This window comes from Malurus melanocephalus, unplaced genomic scaffold (genome assembly GCF_030028575.1).
Source record: "Malurus melanocephalus ecotype Western Australia unplaced genomic scaffold, MMel_1.1 scaffold_312, whole genome shotgun sequence".
NCBI lineage: Eukaryota > Metazoa > Chordata > Aves > Passeriformes > Maluridae > Malurus > Malurus melanocephalus.
The window spans coordinates 318,407-333,478 of NW_026623544.1; the positions used below are offsets into that span (position 1 = coordinate 318,407).

The following is a 15,072-nucleotide window of genomic DNA, read 5'->3' on the forward strand; positions in this document are numbered from 1 at the left end:
CCTTTTATTTTCACACTGCATGTAAAACAGAGTTTTACAGAGAAAAAAAATTCTAGCACAGTACAATGAAATAAGAGCAGTTTGTTCAAAAAAATGTGTTAAGAGAGTGTTATTAGTGAGGGCCTTATTTCCTGCTGGATCATTTGTCACAATCACATGGAAATACAACTCTGAACAGACCTCTGACCATCAGGTATCAAAATATGCTGTTTGGTTTCTTTAATATTACAAATTACTGCACACAGCACTGACTTGTGGGAGCTGTCTTAATTAGAAGGGAATTGACTGCAGGATTTTTCTCAGTTTCTCCCAGGGAAAGTTAGTGCCTTAGCATGGGAACACAGCAGCTTTCCTGAAGGAGCTGGGAAGTGCATTCTCCACCTACAYAGAAGATTTTCTTTCATAGAAAAATGGCCTGAAAGAAATATTCCCAATGTTAGAAATTATTTCATTTTACTCAATTTTCTTATTTGTATTGCATTAAACCCTGATGCTAATCCACAGAGGTAACTGTTCCTCACCTGGGAAAGTGATTCCTGTTATCATGAAAGCCAGAGAGAGCTCCAAAGCTTCCTGGTGAACCTGAAAATCAGGATTTTTCTCCTGTTTCACTAGCATTAATTCCCCCTTCCTCCCTTCGTGTCCAGCTACAAATATTCCTCTGCAGAGCAGCCCAGTTACAGTGAAAATGCCATGTTAGTGTCTGAGGGGAATTTATTCACAAAGAATCCAACTGTGGCCGCAGTCCCTGCGTGGCTTCACGTTATGGAGCTGCTTGTGAGTGAACAAATGGTTTTGGATTCCCCATTTTTGTGGATCTGTGGAGACATCAGTTATGCTCTCCTCTAGCTCATTACAGCTGGAGGAGTTTCTGTGCTGAGTTTCTGTTCCCTGTTCCTTTGCCATCTCTGTGCRGTGCCCTTCATCTGCGGTGGAATCACCACCCTGCTCTCACCAAACAGCACASATTTGTTTGTTTAGGGTGTGTAAAATARAAAATTTTAAATAAAATAAAATATACATAGAATTTAAATCATCAATCAAACCAGGTGCAGGTAGTTGTGTAGAAACTGCAGCCCCATACAGAGGGTGAAAAAGATCTTTCCAAACCAAAATGTCCAAAGCAAATACAAAGTGCAAAGTGGTTTGATTGTTTCTTTATATTTATCCAACTTTGGCAATGTGAACCATCACAACTCGCAGTAACTAAGCCAGGAAAACAAATTATCCTGTAGTCCTGAGGACCCTGAGGGGATGYTTTTGTGTGGGAAGGTGTTTGGGTACTGTTGTGACAGCGCACAGATTAAAGCTGAGAGGGTGTAGTAGTGTTTTACCCCAAACCTATCAAAGCTGAAGGTGATCCTCCAAGTGTGGTGCATATCTTAGAGTTTGAGGGATCTTTGGGATATTTTTGKGGGTGTGACAGGGAACGTGGGTGTGTGTATAGTTGCATTTTCTCTGTGGTTACATTTCATTAGTGCCCTGGTAAACTGAAAGCCTTTTCAATTAATTTGGAATTGTTTCTGAATACAGGTGTTGTGTCTTCCCCCAAAATGGAACTGGCATTTTAAGAAATGGGCTGTGTGAGAGTGATCCACTTMAGAATGTAAATATTTTCTGTCATTTATAGAAGCATCCCAAGTGCTCTCAAAAGTACAGCTATTTAGAGCTGATCTACTTGCTGTTTTTCTAGATAACTGCCCTTTCATTATCTTTATTAGAAACCAAGAATAAATGTAGAATCTGTACAGATCTACCAACAGCAAGGCAGTACTGTCTACAATTTTTTTTTTTTTTTTTTTTTTTTTTTATTTTTATTTCCTGGCTTGGAGTAAGGATTGTGTGACCTTCCTGCTTGGTTTTAATGGCACGTGGAGAGCTGAACCATGAGGAATTCTGATATCCCAATTCTGATAATTCTTCTGATTCCTCTGCCTTCCTTGGCACTAAAAGAGAGAGCAGAGGAGCAGGATGAGGCTCAGTGCCTGTGCTGGAAAGGGCTGGCACAGCTGAGGGTAAAGGGTGGAAAGCTGTTGCTTTCTCTCCCATTTTGGGTTCCTCATGGCTGGGCAGGAGCTGGATGTGGCTCTTGTCTGAATCACACTCTCAGCTGGAACTCTGACATTACTCTCACCCTCCTCGCTGAAACAATTCTATAATGCTGGGCACAAAGGAACAAGTGCTAGTGAGTGACCCATAAAACAATAATTTTCCATTACCTGAGATGAAAAATGCATACACTGCTGCAGTTCTAGTTTGCAAGTTCTTCTGTAAGAGTTATAGACACATGAAAGGAGGTAATTCGGAAGTTATTTTACACTCAGTGCTCTGAATGTGGCTTAGGGTAAATGCTTTTTTGATGGCTTGTTCTGAGTGTTTTTCGCTTTTTATRGGTGAATTTTATTATGACCATTGGTTTGTAGGATGGAGAGTGGATATAAATAATGCATGGCAAAGATACCGATTTAGATTTTTCTATGAGAGACAAAACTTACAGTGTGATGGCGTCAGATTAGTAACAAAACTCCTGGTGGGCTGAAATATATTCCTCATATCATTGTGGTTCCATCTCAGTAACTGATGCCAGGCTCCCTGCCTGTGTTTTATTTCTAAAGGTACACAAGTTGTATGGATTCTTTCCTAATCCAAATGATGACGATCCAAATGCTGGCAAAGGGGGCTCCTTAAGACTGCTAAAAGTAGCTGGAGTGCACTTCTCACTTTTAAGYTTTTTCAAGGATATTAAATCATGACTGTCAGCTTTAAAATAAGATTATCATAATGGAAAGTAATGTGAAGTGACACTGTGTTCTGCAATATAGGGATGGCAGAGGAAATACATTTTCAGCTGTGTCTGACTTATTTACATTTCACATGAACTTCAATAATGTCACTCCTACACACACCTGAAACAGAGTTACACGAACAAGGCAAGTTACAGCAAAGACCTGCTGTACTGGGAAACACATGGGATAACCCCAAACCAATCAATGGGATTAGTGGAGCACAATCCCTTGGTTTGGGTAAAAAAGGAGAGCTTTTGGGTGGAAAAGGAGAGCTTTTGGGTGGAAAAGGACAGCTTTTGGGTGGAAAAGGACAGCTTTTGGGCACTGCCATCATGGATATGGGTGTCTGGTACAAAGCCAAGGCTCAAAGTGAGATGAATGGAGCTGAGATGAATGGAGGAGTCAGGAAACACAGAAAGCAAAGCCTCTCCTCATAGAATGTGGGTATTTCTTTTCAGAGTGAGTAATTGTGGGGTTTTTCCCTGTACCTGGTTTAACTTTCAGTTGGAGCTGAAACCCTGTACCTGGTTTAACTTTCAGTTGGAACATGCTTTAAACAGCAGAGTTTTTAATTTAGTGTGTGGCCCTCTCTGCTCTGCTGCATTGAACCCCTGAAATCAGCACATAAATTAATAGGTCTAGGAGGAATGAAAAGTTCACTCTGCAGAAGCCAGGTCTGAATCTTTAATTTTAATTTGCAGCTTTGCCTCCATTTAGACCTTATAATACAGCCCAGCAGAATGGAAACAAGGGAGCAAGAGGGCACAAACCAGAAACTTTCCAGTTGCAGATATGTTTGTGATGTTCAGGCTGTTTCTTCTGTCTTGGTTGTTTATGTCCAGTTCATTCCTGATGGTACAAGGTGCCCTCAGAATATTGTGTGTGGGGCTGATAAAAGCTGTCACCATAAAAATAAAAAACACTGCTGAGATAGTGAGAGAGGTCAAAGCAGGGTAGCTAAGGTCAGGAGAATATTACTCATAATGAAAGATTGATTGAACTTAATTTGTATAAACTGGATCAGAGGTGATTACAGACGGATATGAAATCGCTGCACAAATATTTGAGGGGTGTTAATAAAAGAGAGGCACGGGGAGTGTTTCTGTGATTACTCATGATACAGTGCTGGAGACAAACGAGGAAACACTTCTGGTACAGGAAAGAATCTGCTACTGTAAGGGGAAAGTAATGAGCTGCTGGGAACAGAGCTCACTCGTGTTCAACAGAGCCTTCCTAAATAGTTCAGCTTCTAAATACTTTAGATCTAAACCCTCGTGGGATTAGTGTGGAGAAAGCACTTGTTCAACATGAGGCAGAGTGCGCTGAGCTGCTGCTTCCTGCTCGTTTTATTGACTGCTGCTGCTGCCACGGCCCTGCCAGTTACTGCAGAGGGAAAGTTGGGTAAACTCYGACTGAAATGATGAAAAGAGGCATGAACTGCCATGGGTAGGGCTTTGTAGAGTCTCCTTTTCACAGAATCATGGTGTCACAGAATCACAGAGTGGTTTGGGTTTGGGTTGGGAGGGGACTCTCAGCTCCTGTCATTGCCCCCCTGCCATGGCAGGGACACCTTCACTGGAAGGCAGGGGTGTGCAGCATCAGCCAGATCTGTGCAGCCAGAGAGCAGCATTCCCAGGGCATTTATGGCTCCAGCAGCATTCCCAGGGCAGATATGGCTCCAGCAGCATTCCCAGGGCAGATATGGCTCCAGCAGCATTCCCAAGGTAGATATGGCTCCAGCAGCATTCCCAGGGCATTGGTCTGGCTCCAGCAGCATTTCCAGGGCATTTATGGCTCCAGCAGCATTCCCAGGGCATTTATGGCTCCAGCAGCATTCCCAGGGCAGATATGGCTCCAGCAGCATTCCCAAGGCAGTGTTCTGCCTCCAGCAGTGTTCTCAGGACACTGTTCTGGCTCCAGCCCATACAAGGATTCCTGGAGTGCATCACCAATCACAGCCCTCNAATCCCTTGGTTTGGGTAAAAAAGGAGAGCTTTTGGGTGGAAAAGGAGAGCTTTTGGGTGGAAAAGGACAGCTTTTGGGTGGAAAAGGACAGCTTTTGGGCACTGCCATCATGGATATGGGTGTCTGGTACAAAGCCAAGGCTCAAAGTGAGATGAATGGAGCTGAGATGAATGGAGGAGTCAGGAAACACAGAAAGCAAAGCCTCTCCTCATAGAATGTGGGTATTTCTTTTCAGAGTGAGTAATTGTGGGGTTTTTCCCTGTACCTGGTTTAACTTTCAGTTGGAGCTGAAACCCTGTACCTGGTTTAACTTTCAGTTGGAACATGCTTTAAACAGCAGAGTTTTTAATTTAGTGTGTGGCCCTCTCTGCTCTGCTGCATTGAACCCCTGAAATCAGCACATAAATTAATAGGTCTAGGAGGAATGAAAAGTTCACTCTGCAGAAGCCAGGTCTGAATCTTTAATTTTAATTTGCAGCTTTGCCTCCATTTAGACCTTATAATACAGCCCAGCAGAATGGAAACAAGGGAGCAAGAGGGCACAAACCAGAAACTTTCCAGTTGCAGATATGTTTGTGATGTTCAGGCTGTTTCTTCTGTCTTGGTTGTTTATGTCCAGTTCATTCCTGATGGTACAAGGTGCCCTCAGAATATTGTGTGTGGGGCTGATAAAAGCTGTCACCATAAAAATAAAAAACACTGCTGAGCTGGTGAGAGAGGTCAAAGCAGGGTAGCTAAGGTCAGGAGAATATTACTCATAATGAAAGATTGATTGAACTTAATTTGTATAAACTGGATCAGAGGTGATTACAGACGGATATGAAATCGCTGCACAAATATTTGAGGGGTGTTAATAAAAGAGAGGCACGGGGAGTGTTTCTGTGATTACTCATGATACAGTGCTGGAGACAAACGAGGAAACACTTCTGGTACAGGAAAGAATCTGCTACTGTAAGGGGAAAGTAATGAGCTGCTGGGAACAGAGCTCACTCGTGTTCAACAGAGCCTTCCTAAATAGTTCAGCTTCTAAATACTTTAGATCTAAACCCTCGTGGGATTAGTGTGGAGAAAGCACTTGTTCAACATGAGGCAGAGTGCGCTGAGCTGCTGCTTCCTGCTCGTTTTATTGACTGCTGCTGCTGCCACGGCCCTGCCAGTTACTGCAGAGGGAAAGTTGGGTAAACTCTGACTGAAATGATGAAAAGAGGCATGAACTGCCATGGGTAGGGCTTTGTAGAGTCTCCTTTTCACAGAATCATGGTGTCACAGAATCACAGAGTGGTTTGGGTTTGGGTTGGGAGGGGACTCTCAGCTCCTGTCATTGCCCCCCTGCCATGGCAGGGACACCTTCACTGGAAGGCAGGGGTGTGCAGCATCAGCCAGCTCTGTGCAGCCAGAGAGCAGCGTTCCCAGGGCATTTATGGCCCCAGCAGCATTCCCAGGGCATTGGTCTGGCTCCAGCAGCATTCCCAGGGCAGATATGGCTCCAGCAGCATTTCCAGGGCAGATATGGCTCCACCAGCATTCCCAGGGCATTTATGGCTCCACCAGCATTCCCAGGGCATTTATGGCTCCAGCAGCATTCCCAGGGCATTTATGGCTCCAGCAGCATTCCCAGGGCATTTATGGCTCCAGCAGCATTTCCAGGGCAGATATGGCTCCAGCAGCATTTCCAGGGCAGATATGGCTCCAGCAGCATTCCCAGGGCAGATATGGCTCCACCAGCATTTCCAGGGCATTTATGGCTCCACCAGCATTCCCAGGGCAGATAGGGCTCCACCAGCATTCCCAGGGCAGATAGGGCTCCACCAGCATTCCCAGGGCATTTATGGCTCCACCAGCATTCCCAGGGCACTGTTCTGGCTCCAGCACATAGAAGGATTCCTGGAGTGCATCACCAATCACAGCCCTCGGGTGCAATGCTAAAAACAGCCTCTCTTTTCCTGCTGGGAGTCTTTCCGTGTCTCAGTGCACGCAGTGGACTGTGGGACCCCAGGAGATGTGTCCAGCTGTCTCTCCAAGGCTCTTTGGTGGCCCTGTGCATTGTCCTGGTGACAGCCCATGAGGAGAGGGTGGCAGAGCTGAGTCAGTCCCACTTTTCTTGTATCTGCAAGAACAAAGTGCAGCTGCTCTGGATCAGTGTTTGGGATTGGGCCCCTCAGTAACACCGAGAGCTGTCCTGGCTGATGAATAAAGCAGCATAAAATCACTGCAGAGATGTTTAAACACAGTTACGATGGGCTGCAGTTGGTAAAGCTTAAGATCAAGGCAGATTGGCATTTGGAAAGAAGCGATTTCTGCTCCTCCAGTTTATCAAATAATGGCAGTAACAAAAAGCTGATAGTGCACATATTTGCTGAGTTTCAGAGCAATACCTCTATCATTTCAGAAAAAGAGTGAGGTGGTTTGAACTTGACTGTTSCTCATGCTGAGTAGGAAAATGGGCAACATACTAAATAATGCTGTGCTTCAAGGGCCTGAATTAGAGAGAGGAGTTTGAGCTACACAGCTGGAGGTGGAAAGCACCTGAAAAAGAATCCAAGGCTACTTTCTGTAAAGTGTCTGGTGTAATCATGGCTATTAGACCACTACAAATAAAATCCTAAGGAAATGGGGTAGTGAATGCAGTGCTAAATGTTTATTTGCTGCATTTGTCCTCAGCTGGTGAGAGGGTGATCCTTTCACCAGCTGAGGAACAGGTCCCAGGGAAAAGGGGATGGCTGGTGAGTRGAGCTTAAAGCTTGGACACGTTCTCAAAAATCCAAAGACCAGTTCACCTGAATTTAAAAGGCAGCATTCCAACAGGTGTTACCCAGTAATGCCCTGTAGGCTGTGCTTTTAGCAGAATTAACATAGAGAAAGGTAATTTCCCATGCAATAATAAACTGGCAGTGTCTACTTCAGAATAAAATCATGAGCAGAAGCCACAAAAGGTGTARTAATATGGGCTGAAATAGAAAACACTGTATGTTGTGGGTTCAGAAACATGAATTAATAAAACTATTCAACCTGGATCTCACAGTTTAACAAAAAGTGCCATCTTCCCCACACACTTCTTAAAAATAAGCATCAAGATAAAATATGGACACTATTAGCTACTCCATTAAAAAAGGCTCAGAAATATAAAATGGTGTAAYATAGCATTTGATTCTTCACCTAGGCATTATTTTTACTGTGTGTAATGTCTTTGATTTGAGCTATATCTACATCTAAATGTAGTTCAGACAACTCCTGTCATTAATAACTTTTATAGAAAGTTAGGCAGTTTTGTTAGAGATTGCAGATATGTTTCTTGTCTCACTAAAAAAAAAAAAAATCCTAAGGCATTAGAGCAAAATAAGAAATTAAAATATTTTATGATAATTCTTATTAAAGAGATTATGATAAAGGTAAATAGAATTTAAAATAGTGTATCAGTATTCCTGTATCACACCATTAAAGCACTACATTTTTTTAAACTTTGAAYAAAGGTAGCTGTGATCTACTAATTTTTTAAGAATTATGGCACAGGTTTTCCACAGATCTCCAAGGGAACCTTTCTTATGGGCCACTAAAACATCACTGAGGTCGCTGTGCTTCACGGGAACACAAAGAATGCCACTCACGGCTCTCTGAAGAAATTGCATGATTGATTTTCAGGAGTTTGGGTCCTAAATGACTGTTATATTTCATAAGAATCTCCACCAAGATTTTAGCAYGGAAGGAAGATCAAAGCAATTACTTAGCTCTCACAAAATGAAGTAGGGAAAGTTCCAAAGTATCAAAGTGTGCAAGTTGAAATAGCAGGAAGTCTCCAACAAAGCGCGTGAGATGAATGGGATGCCTGAGAAAGGCTTTTCAGGGCCAGGGTCCAATTTTGCATAGTGCTTGCTTGGTTTTGTTCCATGTGCCCAATTATTATTATTATGTATGGTTTTATGGCATTATCATAAAGAGATGCTTAAAAAAATGGGGAGAAAAGTGAAAGCCAGGTCCTTATTTCGATAGCTTCTTTGGCTTCTCTTCTTTCTTTTCACGAGCTGCAGCCTCTGACACTTTGCTTCTTCTCCCCGGGTCTTTTTCAGAGCCAGACACTGTATATTCCTCCAAAYAGGTTTTTGAAAGGGGCCCCCAGGGGTGCGTTTTGACTGATTCAAGTCGTGAGGCAGATTGTGCAGATTGCTCAGTGTGTGCAGTCAGGACTGCTGCAGCAGTAAATGCCCCTCTGCAGCTKCTTCATTGCTCTTGAGCAGTGGGACACCGGTGGCTGTTTGGGGAAAGCAACTCAGCCAAAAAAAAAGAAATAAAATAAAAAAAAAAAATAGGTACTTTAATATTGGGGGTTTCATCTTTGGAAGGAGTAGTTTGCTTCTTGRGTTCTTTACTTTCCAAGGTGCTTCCTGATCTTTGCAGCCTGAGGGAGMGGATCTGTAGGGAATTCTGGTGGGTGCCTGTTCCATGTCTGTASTACWTGTATGAATATTTTCACAGCACTRAGAAATTATTGGGAATTACTTCAGRCTACAGGGAGATGAAGYCTTAACTTAGACATTATGGAGGGAAGGAGCCTCAAGTGAGAAAGCAGTGAGTGCCCTCAGCTCCAAAAAGCGTCAGGCTTTTCCCTTCCCGTTCTTGGCAGATGATTGATTGTTTCTTAGAAACTTATGGAAACGGGAATGCTGCAAATCCTTCAATCAGTTCTTACCTTCTGCTTTAGAAACTGTTCCCCTAATGTTCAACTGAAATCTCTCTTGGTTCAGCTGAAACTCATTTTGAGGTTATATTTTAGACCCATTATCTTTTCCTCTTCTCCCCATTGGAAAAGGGGAGAAGTTCCCTGTAGTTTTTACATCTTTGGCTGTAAAGACTTTCCTTATAYTTCCATGACTACATAAATTAATATTTTTCAAAACTAGATGTGCTGTTGCAGCTGCAGCCTTACCTGTGAACTGGAAGGATTATTCCACAATTATTCCACATAACATACTGATGATACGCCAGGAAATGCTTGAGCATTTTTATCAGCAAAATGCTGTTGTCTCACATTCAGCTCATTTTGACTCCACATTCTCTTCTGTCTTGTGAGTCATCTGCTCTATTGTAATTGGAAAGTTAATTGTTTCCCTCACACAAAATGCWTTTTACTTGCCAAATTGAGTTGCATCCTGCTATTTCAGACTCTCCAAATTGTGGAAATTGTTTTGAACTCTAATCCYGTTCCTTCCTGTACTTGCAATGGCTCCCAACTTGGTGCCATCTAAAAGGCTTGGTGAGTTGTGCCTGCCTCCCATCATTCAGGAAATATTGAATGGTTCCAGAAGCAGAACAAAGCCCATGAAGCACATCATCCATCTCTCCCCTCTGACAGTAAACCATTGATAACCGCTCTGAATACAATCTTCCAACAAGCATCTACCTGCCTTACATTAGTTTATGGTAATTCTCTCGCTTTTAAACTGCTCCTGCTTGGCACATATCCTTTTCATCCATCACTGCCTGCTGGAAGTGATTATGATTTTATTCTCGATTTGTTTCTGGGTTGAGCTGAGGCAGAGCAGGCTGAATGCTCGGCGAGTTAATGTTCTCTGTGCCGGGTGTGTGGTGGTATTTGGTGAGCCYGGATTGTGTTCTGAAAATAAACAGATGGTTCCAGTACCTGCTGCAAGCCCAGCCTGAGAACTCATGAAAAAAGCAAAAGGGCAAATAAATATCCTTGAGATTCTCTATGCAGAACTCCCTCAGCCTGTATTTGTCTTGATCACAATAGGTGAGGAGGGGGCTTTTGAAATTTTCTTCTTAAGAGAGATCAGCCCTTCTCTGTTGCTGACCTCAATTCTGTAGATTCTGAATGTGGTGGTAACAATCAGCCCGTGTAATTTGGGTAGGTTTGATGCTTAAAAACCTTCAGTTCCTCTCAGAGTAATTTAAACAGTAAACTGCTTTTTAGCCTTTTATTGTGTTTGAAATTGAAACTTGACTTTGACTCAGCTTCTGGCAAATGGTTTATGGTCTGAGACAGCAGAGATGTATAAAACTATTGAAATAACAGCCTGTGTTAGTACCTCCCTACAGAAAAAGAAACCCAAAAATTTTTATGTCTTAAAAGCCCAAATTGTAATTTTYACTTTGGCACTTCTACAGGTATTTAATCTTCCTAATATATTTCATACCATAGGCAAGGGCTAGATTGTTCAATACATCAAGAGACAAATTAAAATACCTGTCTAGGAAAAAAAACATCACTTTAGTGAAATAATTGACTTGTCTCAATGGAAAATGCAGAATACAAAATGTGGCATCTTGTACAATTCATCTGTAGGCTAGAGTTAGCTATGTAAATTAGGTTAAAAAAACCCAAACAAACATAGAGGCTGCCTAAAAAAATATAATGGAGAAAAAGTATAATATGCTTAATACAAGCTCCACAAAAATGAAGTTTCACTGATACTTGGATCAGCTCTACTGGTGAAAAAAAATTAATGTGGGCCAAATTCTGATAGCCTATGTTTGCATTAGAATGCACTCATAAAATATGAGTCATTTCACTTATAACAATGGACTTATTTGCAGAATACATCATTATTATTCATAAATAGTAACCCAGTCTGTCCAAACCAGCCACAACATCAAATGCTTTTGGAATTAAGCACCATTTACTCTCCTTACCCAGGCTGCCATAAAGGAAATGACCCTGCTCTTGCACTGACTGTATTTCTCACCTATCAAACCTGATGAATGGGGTTTATTGTTGCCCWCCTTGTACTCAGAAAATACAACAGATGCATTTTGTTCAGGGTGTGGGGGAATAACTGAGGAACCTCARCCTGCTGGAAAGCTCCAAACCCCACTCAGCTGTGATGGAAGCTCACTGATGGTGAGTYCTCCTGTCCCTCTGGACATGGTYCTGTGTCCCTGCTCCAGGTGACCCYTCCTTGGCAGGAAAGTTGGACCARAAGATCTCCAGAGATCCTGTCCAACCCCAGCCCTTCTGTGGCTCTGAGTTCCTCAGGAGCAGATTTCTCTGTTGCACACATAACGCAGAGGTTTCCTTTTCCTCCACAATTATGAAATATGTGAGGCAACAACCAGAAATATTTTATGGAAAAAAAATGTAAAAGAGTGTAGGTTACAAGCCTGCTCTTATGTTATATTTGGTGATTTATGGAGGAAGTGTGTGGCTTTGTTCCAAATGCCTCACACCCCCTTACTCTGAGCACGCCCCTTGGACACAAAAAGAAGATATGATTGGGTTCTCAGTGTTAAATTATTGATGATARATGCACAGAGAGGCTGGGCAGTCTCCTCCCTGGGGCTGTTCCAGAGCCACATGGACACACTGCTGTGCCCTGTGCTCTGGGATGGCCCTGCTGGGGCAGGGAGGGGGCACCACARGAGCCCTGGGGACCCTCCAGCCTGACCCAYCCTGGRACTCTGTGATACTCAACTTGCAATCCTTAACAAATACACAGAAAAATACAGAATACTTACTTTTTTAATTAATTCCAAAGATTTGTTGAGTCACCATCAATGTCTACTAGGAAAAACATTTTTTAACAGAATTTTAAAAAATGGGTTAAAAGAAAAAAGAAAAAAAAAAAAAACAACTTTATTTCAATTTAACATTTTGAATTGTTTTCCTCAGTTTTCATGGAGCTTCTTTAGTCCATTAGGGTCTTATAATTATGGTGGACTTTACTAAACTGCAATGGGCACCATTTAAATTTACCATTAAACATTTACTATTGCACTTTCCATACATATTGTGAATATAACAGACCATTAGAGCTGGGAAAATTTTGGGAGGAAAAATGGTTTTATTGTTCCTTCTGCTACATGTCCATAAAATCCACAGGAGTTTGGAGTTGATTGATTGGGCTATGCTTGGCTGATATTTCCTTCAGCCCACTGATATTTTCTGTGTTGATATACAGCAGATTATTTTGGTTCTGCAGGTTTGTAAGATTTTAACCTGCTAAAGTAGGTGATGAGGGGTCATTGTCCCACTGGTGACCCCCCTGAGCAGGGACAGTGGGGTGGAGTCTGTCCTTGTCCTGGTSAAGTTTAGGCTCTCAGTTTAAGGCYTAGCAGAACAACTGKAGCCTGCTMTGTTCACTARAGCAGATTAAATAATGGGTTTGGRTTTCAAATGTTTTAAATTATMTGAACAGATRTATTCAYAGAGTCAGCTTTCTTCATGGTTGTCTTTTGGTTTGGAATTCTGGGGGGAAATGGTGGCTTTCTGTGAGAGATAGGGCAGAAACCAAGAAGTTTGTCAGGAATAAAATGTAAAATGTGTATCTTGGCTATGATTAATTCTTGCGTTTTGAACCACAGTTTCAGTGCACTTCCAATTAAATCAAGGTAGGTGACCTCTTCTATATTTTTTTTTCAAAATCTCAAATTYTTCTTCATCCTTTGAATTAAGAAATAACCTAACTGGACCTTTGACATTCTTTGTATACCAATATTTGCATATATCCATAAAACCAGCTGCAAACTGAATTTCTGTCTGTACCTGACTGGTTTCCCCTCTGTTATTGTAGCTATAATTAAAACAGCTCTTCCCAACATGGACAGAGAAGCCAAAGAAGAATACTTTGTGGTCATCCAGGCAAAGGACATGGGAGGACACATGGGTGGACTCTCTGGGACTACAACAGTGACAATTACACTCACRGATGTGAATGACAATCCTCCTAAGTTTGCACAGAGTAAGTGCCATTATATATGTGTGTGCTCCTATATAAGAATGTGTTACTGTGTTGTTTTTTGTTGGGATTTTTTTTTTGGCTTTTTTTTTTTTTTAATCAAGTATTTTATTTTTTTTTTAATTTTCATATTGCCTTGGTTTATAATGTAATTTTTAAAAATGCAGTTGTTGTTAGAGAAAGGTTAATAGTTTTCTGTCTGGTTAAAAACTTAGGAATAAAGAAATTATGTCCACAACAGTGTACACAGATCTCTGCCTCCCTTGTTACTCCTCTTGCATGAACACAAAAAGGCCTGGAAACTTCAGAAAATATATTTATTTCCTCTCAGTGCAGTGTAGCTTCCRTCTCATGCAGGCAAGTGACACCACCAGTAAAAGACACATATAACAGATAAAAGGAATAAAGCTTTCACTAATTAGGCAATACTGAAGAAAACAAAGAAGATAAGTCTGAATCTAGATAATTGTTGATCTTTCATTCAAAATCCATATTTTCTACTGTGGTTCCAATGGGTATCTCGCTGAGCTAGGTTAAAATGATTTGGCATCCTGCTGAGATTCTCTGCAAGCTTTGTAGTCTATTTCTAACATGAAGACAAAAGGAAAAAAAAAAAAAAAAAAGAATGAGCATAATGACTGGATTGATTTTATTTGGAACAGTGCAATTTAATACATTATTAGAAACTTACCATCTTAAAGTTAAAAGGTTTTTGAGCCTGTATCTAGATTTTGTATCATTTTTGCTTTCTTAGAAGTATGTTTTTCTACCAAGTGCTCATGGACCCAATGCAAAATTAATTATTTTCCATRTATGTATGACTTGGAAGTCATGGAAAACAGGGCTTTTGCCCTGTTCTGAGGACATAGAGTAAAATGGGTTTGTCCTAGTGCTCAGCATATGATAAATATTCTCCTGTAGMCTAGGAAATGTACATAGATGGATAGAGAGAGAAAAATCTCATATAAATAAGCAGAGGCAAAAGCCTATTTTCAAAATATATCTTTTATTACCTCATCGCAGTGGTTTTTAACAGATAAGCACTCTGCACAATAAAAGGTTTTCTCTCATAAAGCGGGAAATGCATAAATATTTTACTTCGTGTCCCTTTGCATTGCCTTCCCCTCTGTGTCAGTGTTTTCCAGCRATTTCCCTAATCATGTAAATGTCCACAGATGAACTGTATCACCAGAATGCAGAGGGATGTTTCTTTTATACCTGCAATGTCCCGTGGTTCCCACTCAGGCACCACGGAGCTGCCWTTGCCAGCTTACCTGGCTTTTATATTGTACCAGGGCTGTCTCWAAAAGCCTTTGGCTGCCAATAGCATAAAAATCTGACCTGAAAATCAGCAGCACAGCTGRTCCAAAGTGGGGGAAGGAAGCCCTGGAGCACAGCATGTGGGGGTGGCACTGCCCTTTCCCAGTGCTGCCTGGGCACGGTGGCTGGGAGTGATGCCTAAAACTGAAATGTCTAAAAGTCATCCCACACTGGCTGGGAGTGATGCCTAAAACAGGGCTCACCTGAAACAGGGGCCAGGCAAAGTGAGGAGAATAAAAGCAGACAAATTTAATCCAGGCCTGCTGGTACATTGAGGGCAGACAAAGCCTCCTCCTGAGGCTGCACCCAAAATG

The 15,072-nt window shown here is 41.8% G+C and overlaps 1 protein-coding gene across 2 annotated transcripts in view; it reads left to right on the forward strand.

Moving 5' to 3' along the window:
• The window catches only part of CDH8 (cadherin 8), a 141,341-nt gene that overhangs the window by 60,534 nt on the left and 65,735 nt on the right, over nucleotides 1-15,072 (forward strand). For both annotated transcript variants that reach the window (XM_057377417.1, XM_057377416.1), the window contains one exon: nucleotides 13,274-13,441. In XM_057377417.1, the coding sequence (XP_057233400.1) occupies nucleotides 13,274-13,441 (168 nt within the window). The remainder of the gene's footprint in view (nucleotides 1-13,273; nucleotides 13,442-15,072) is intronic.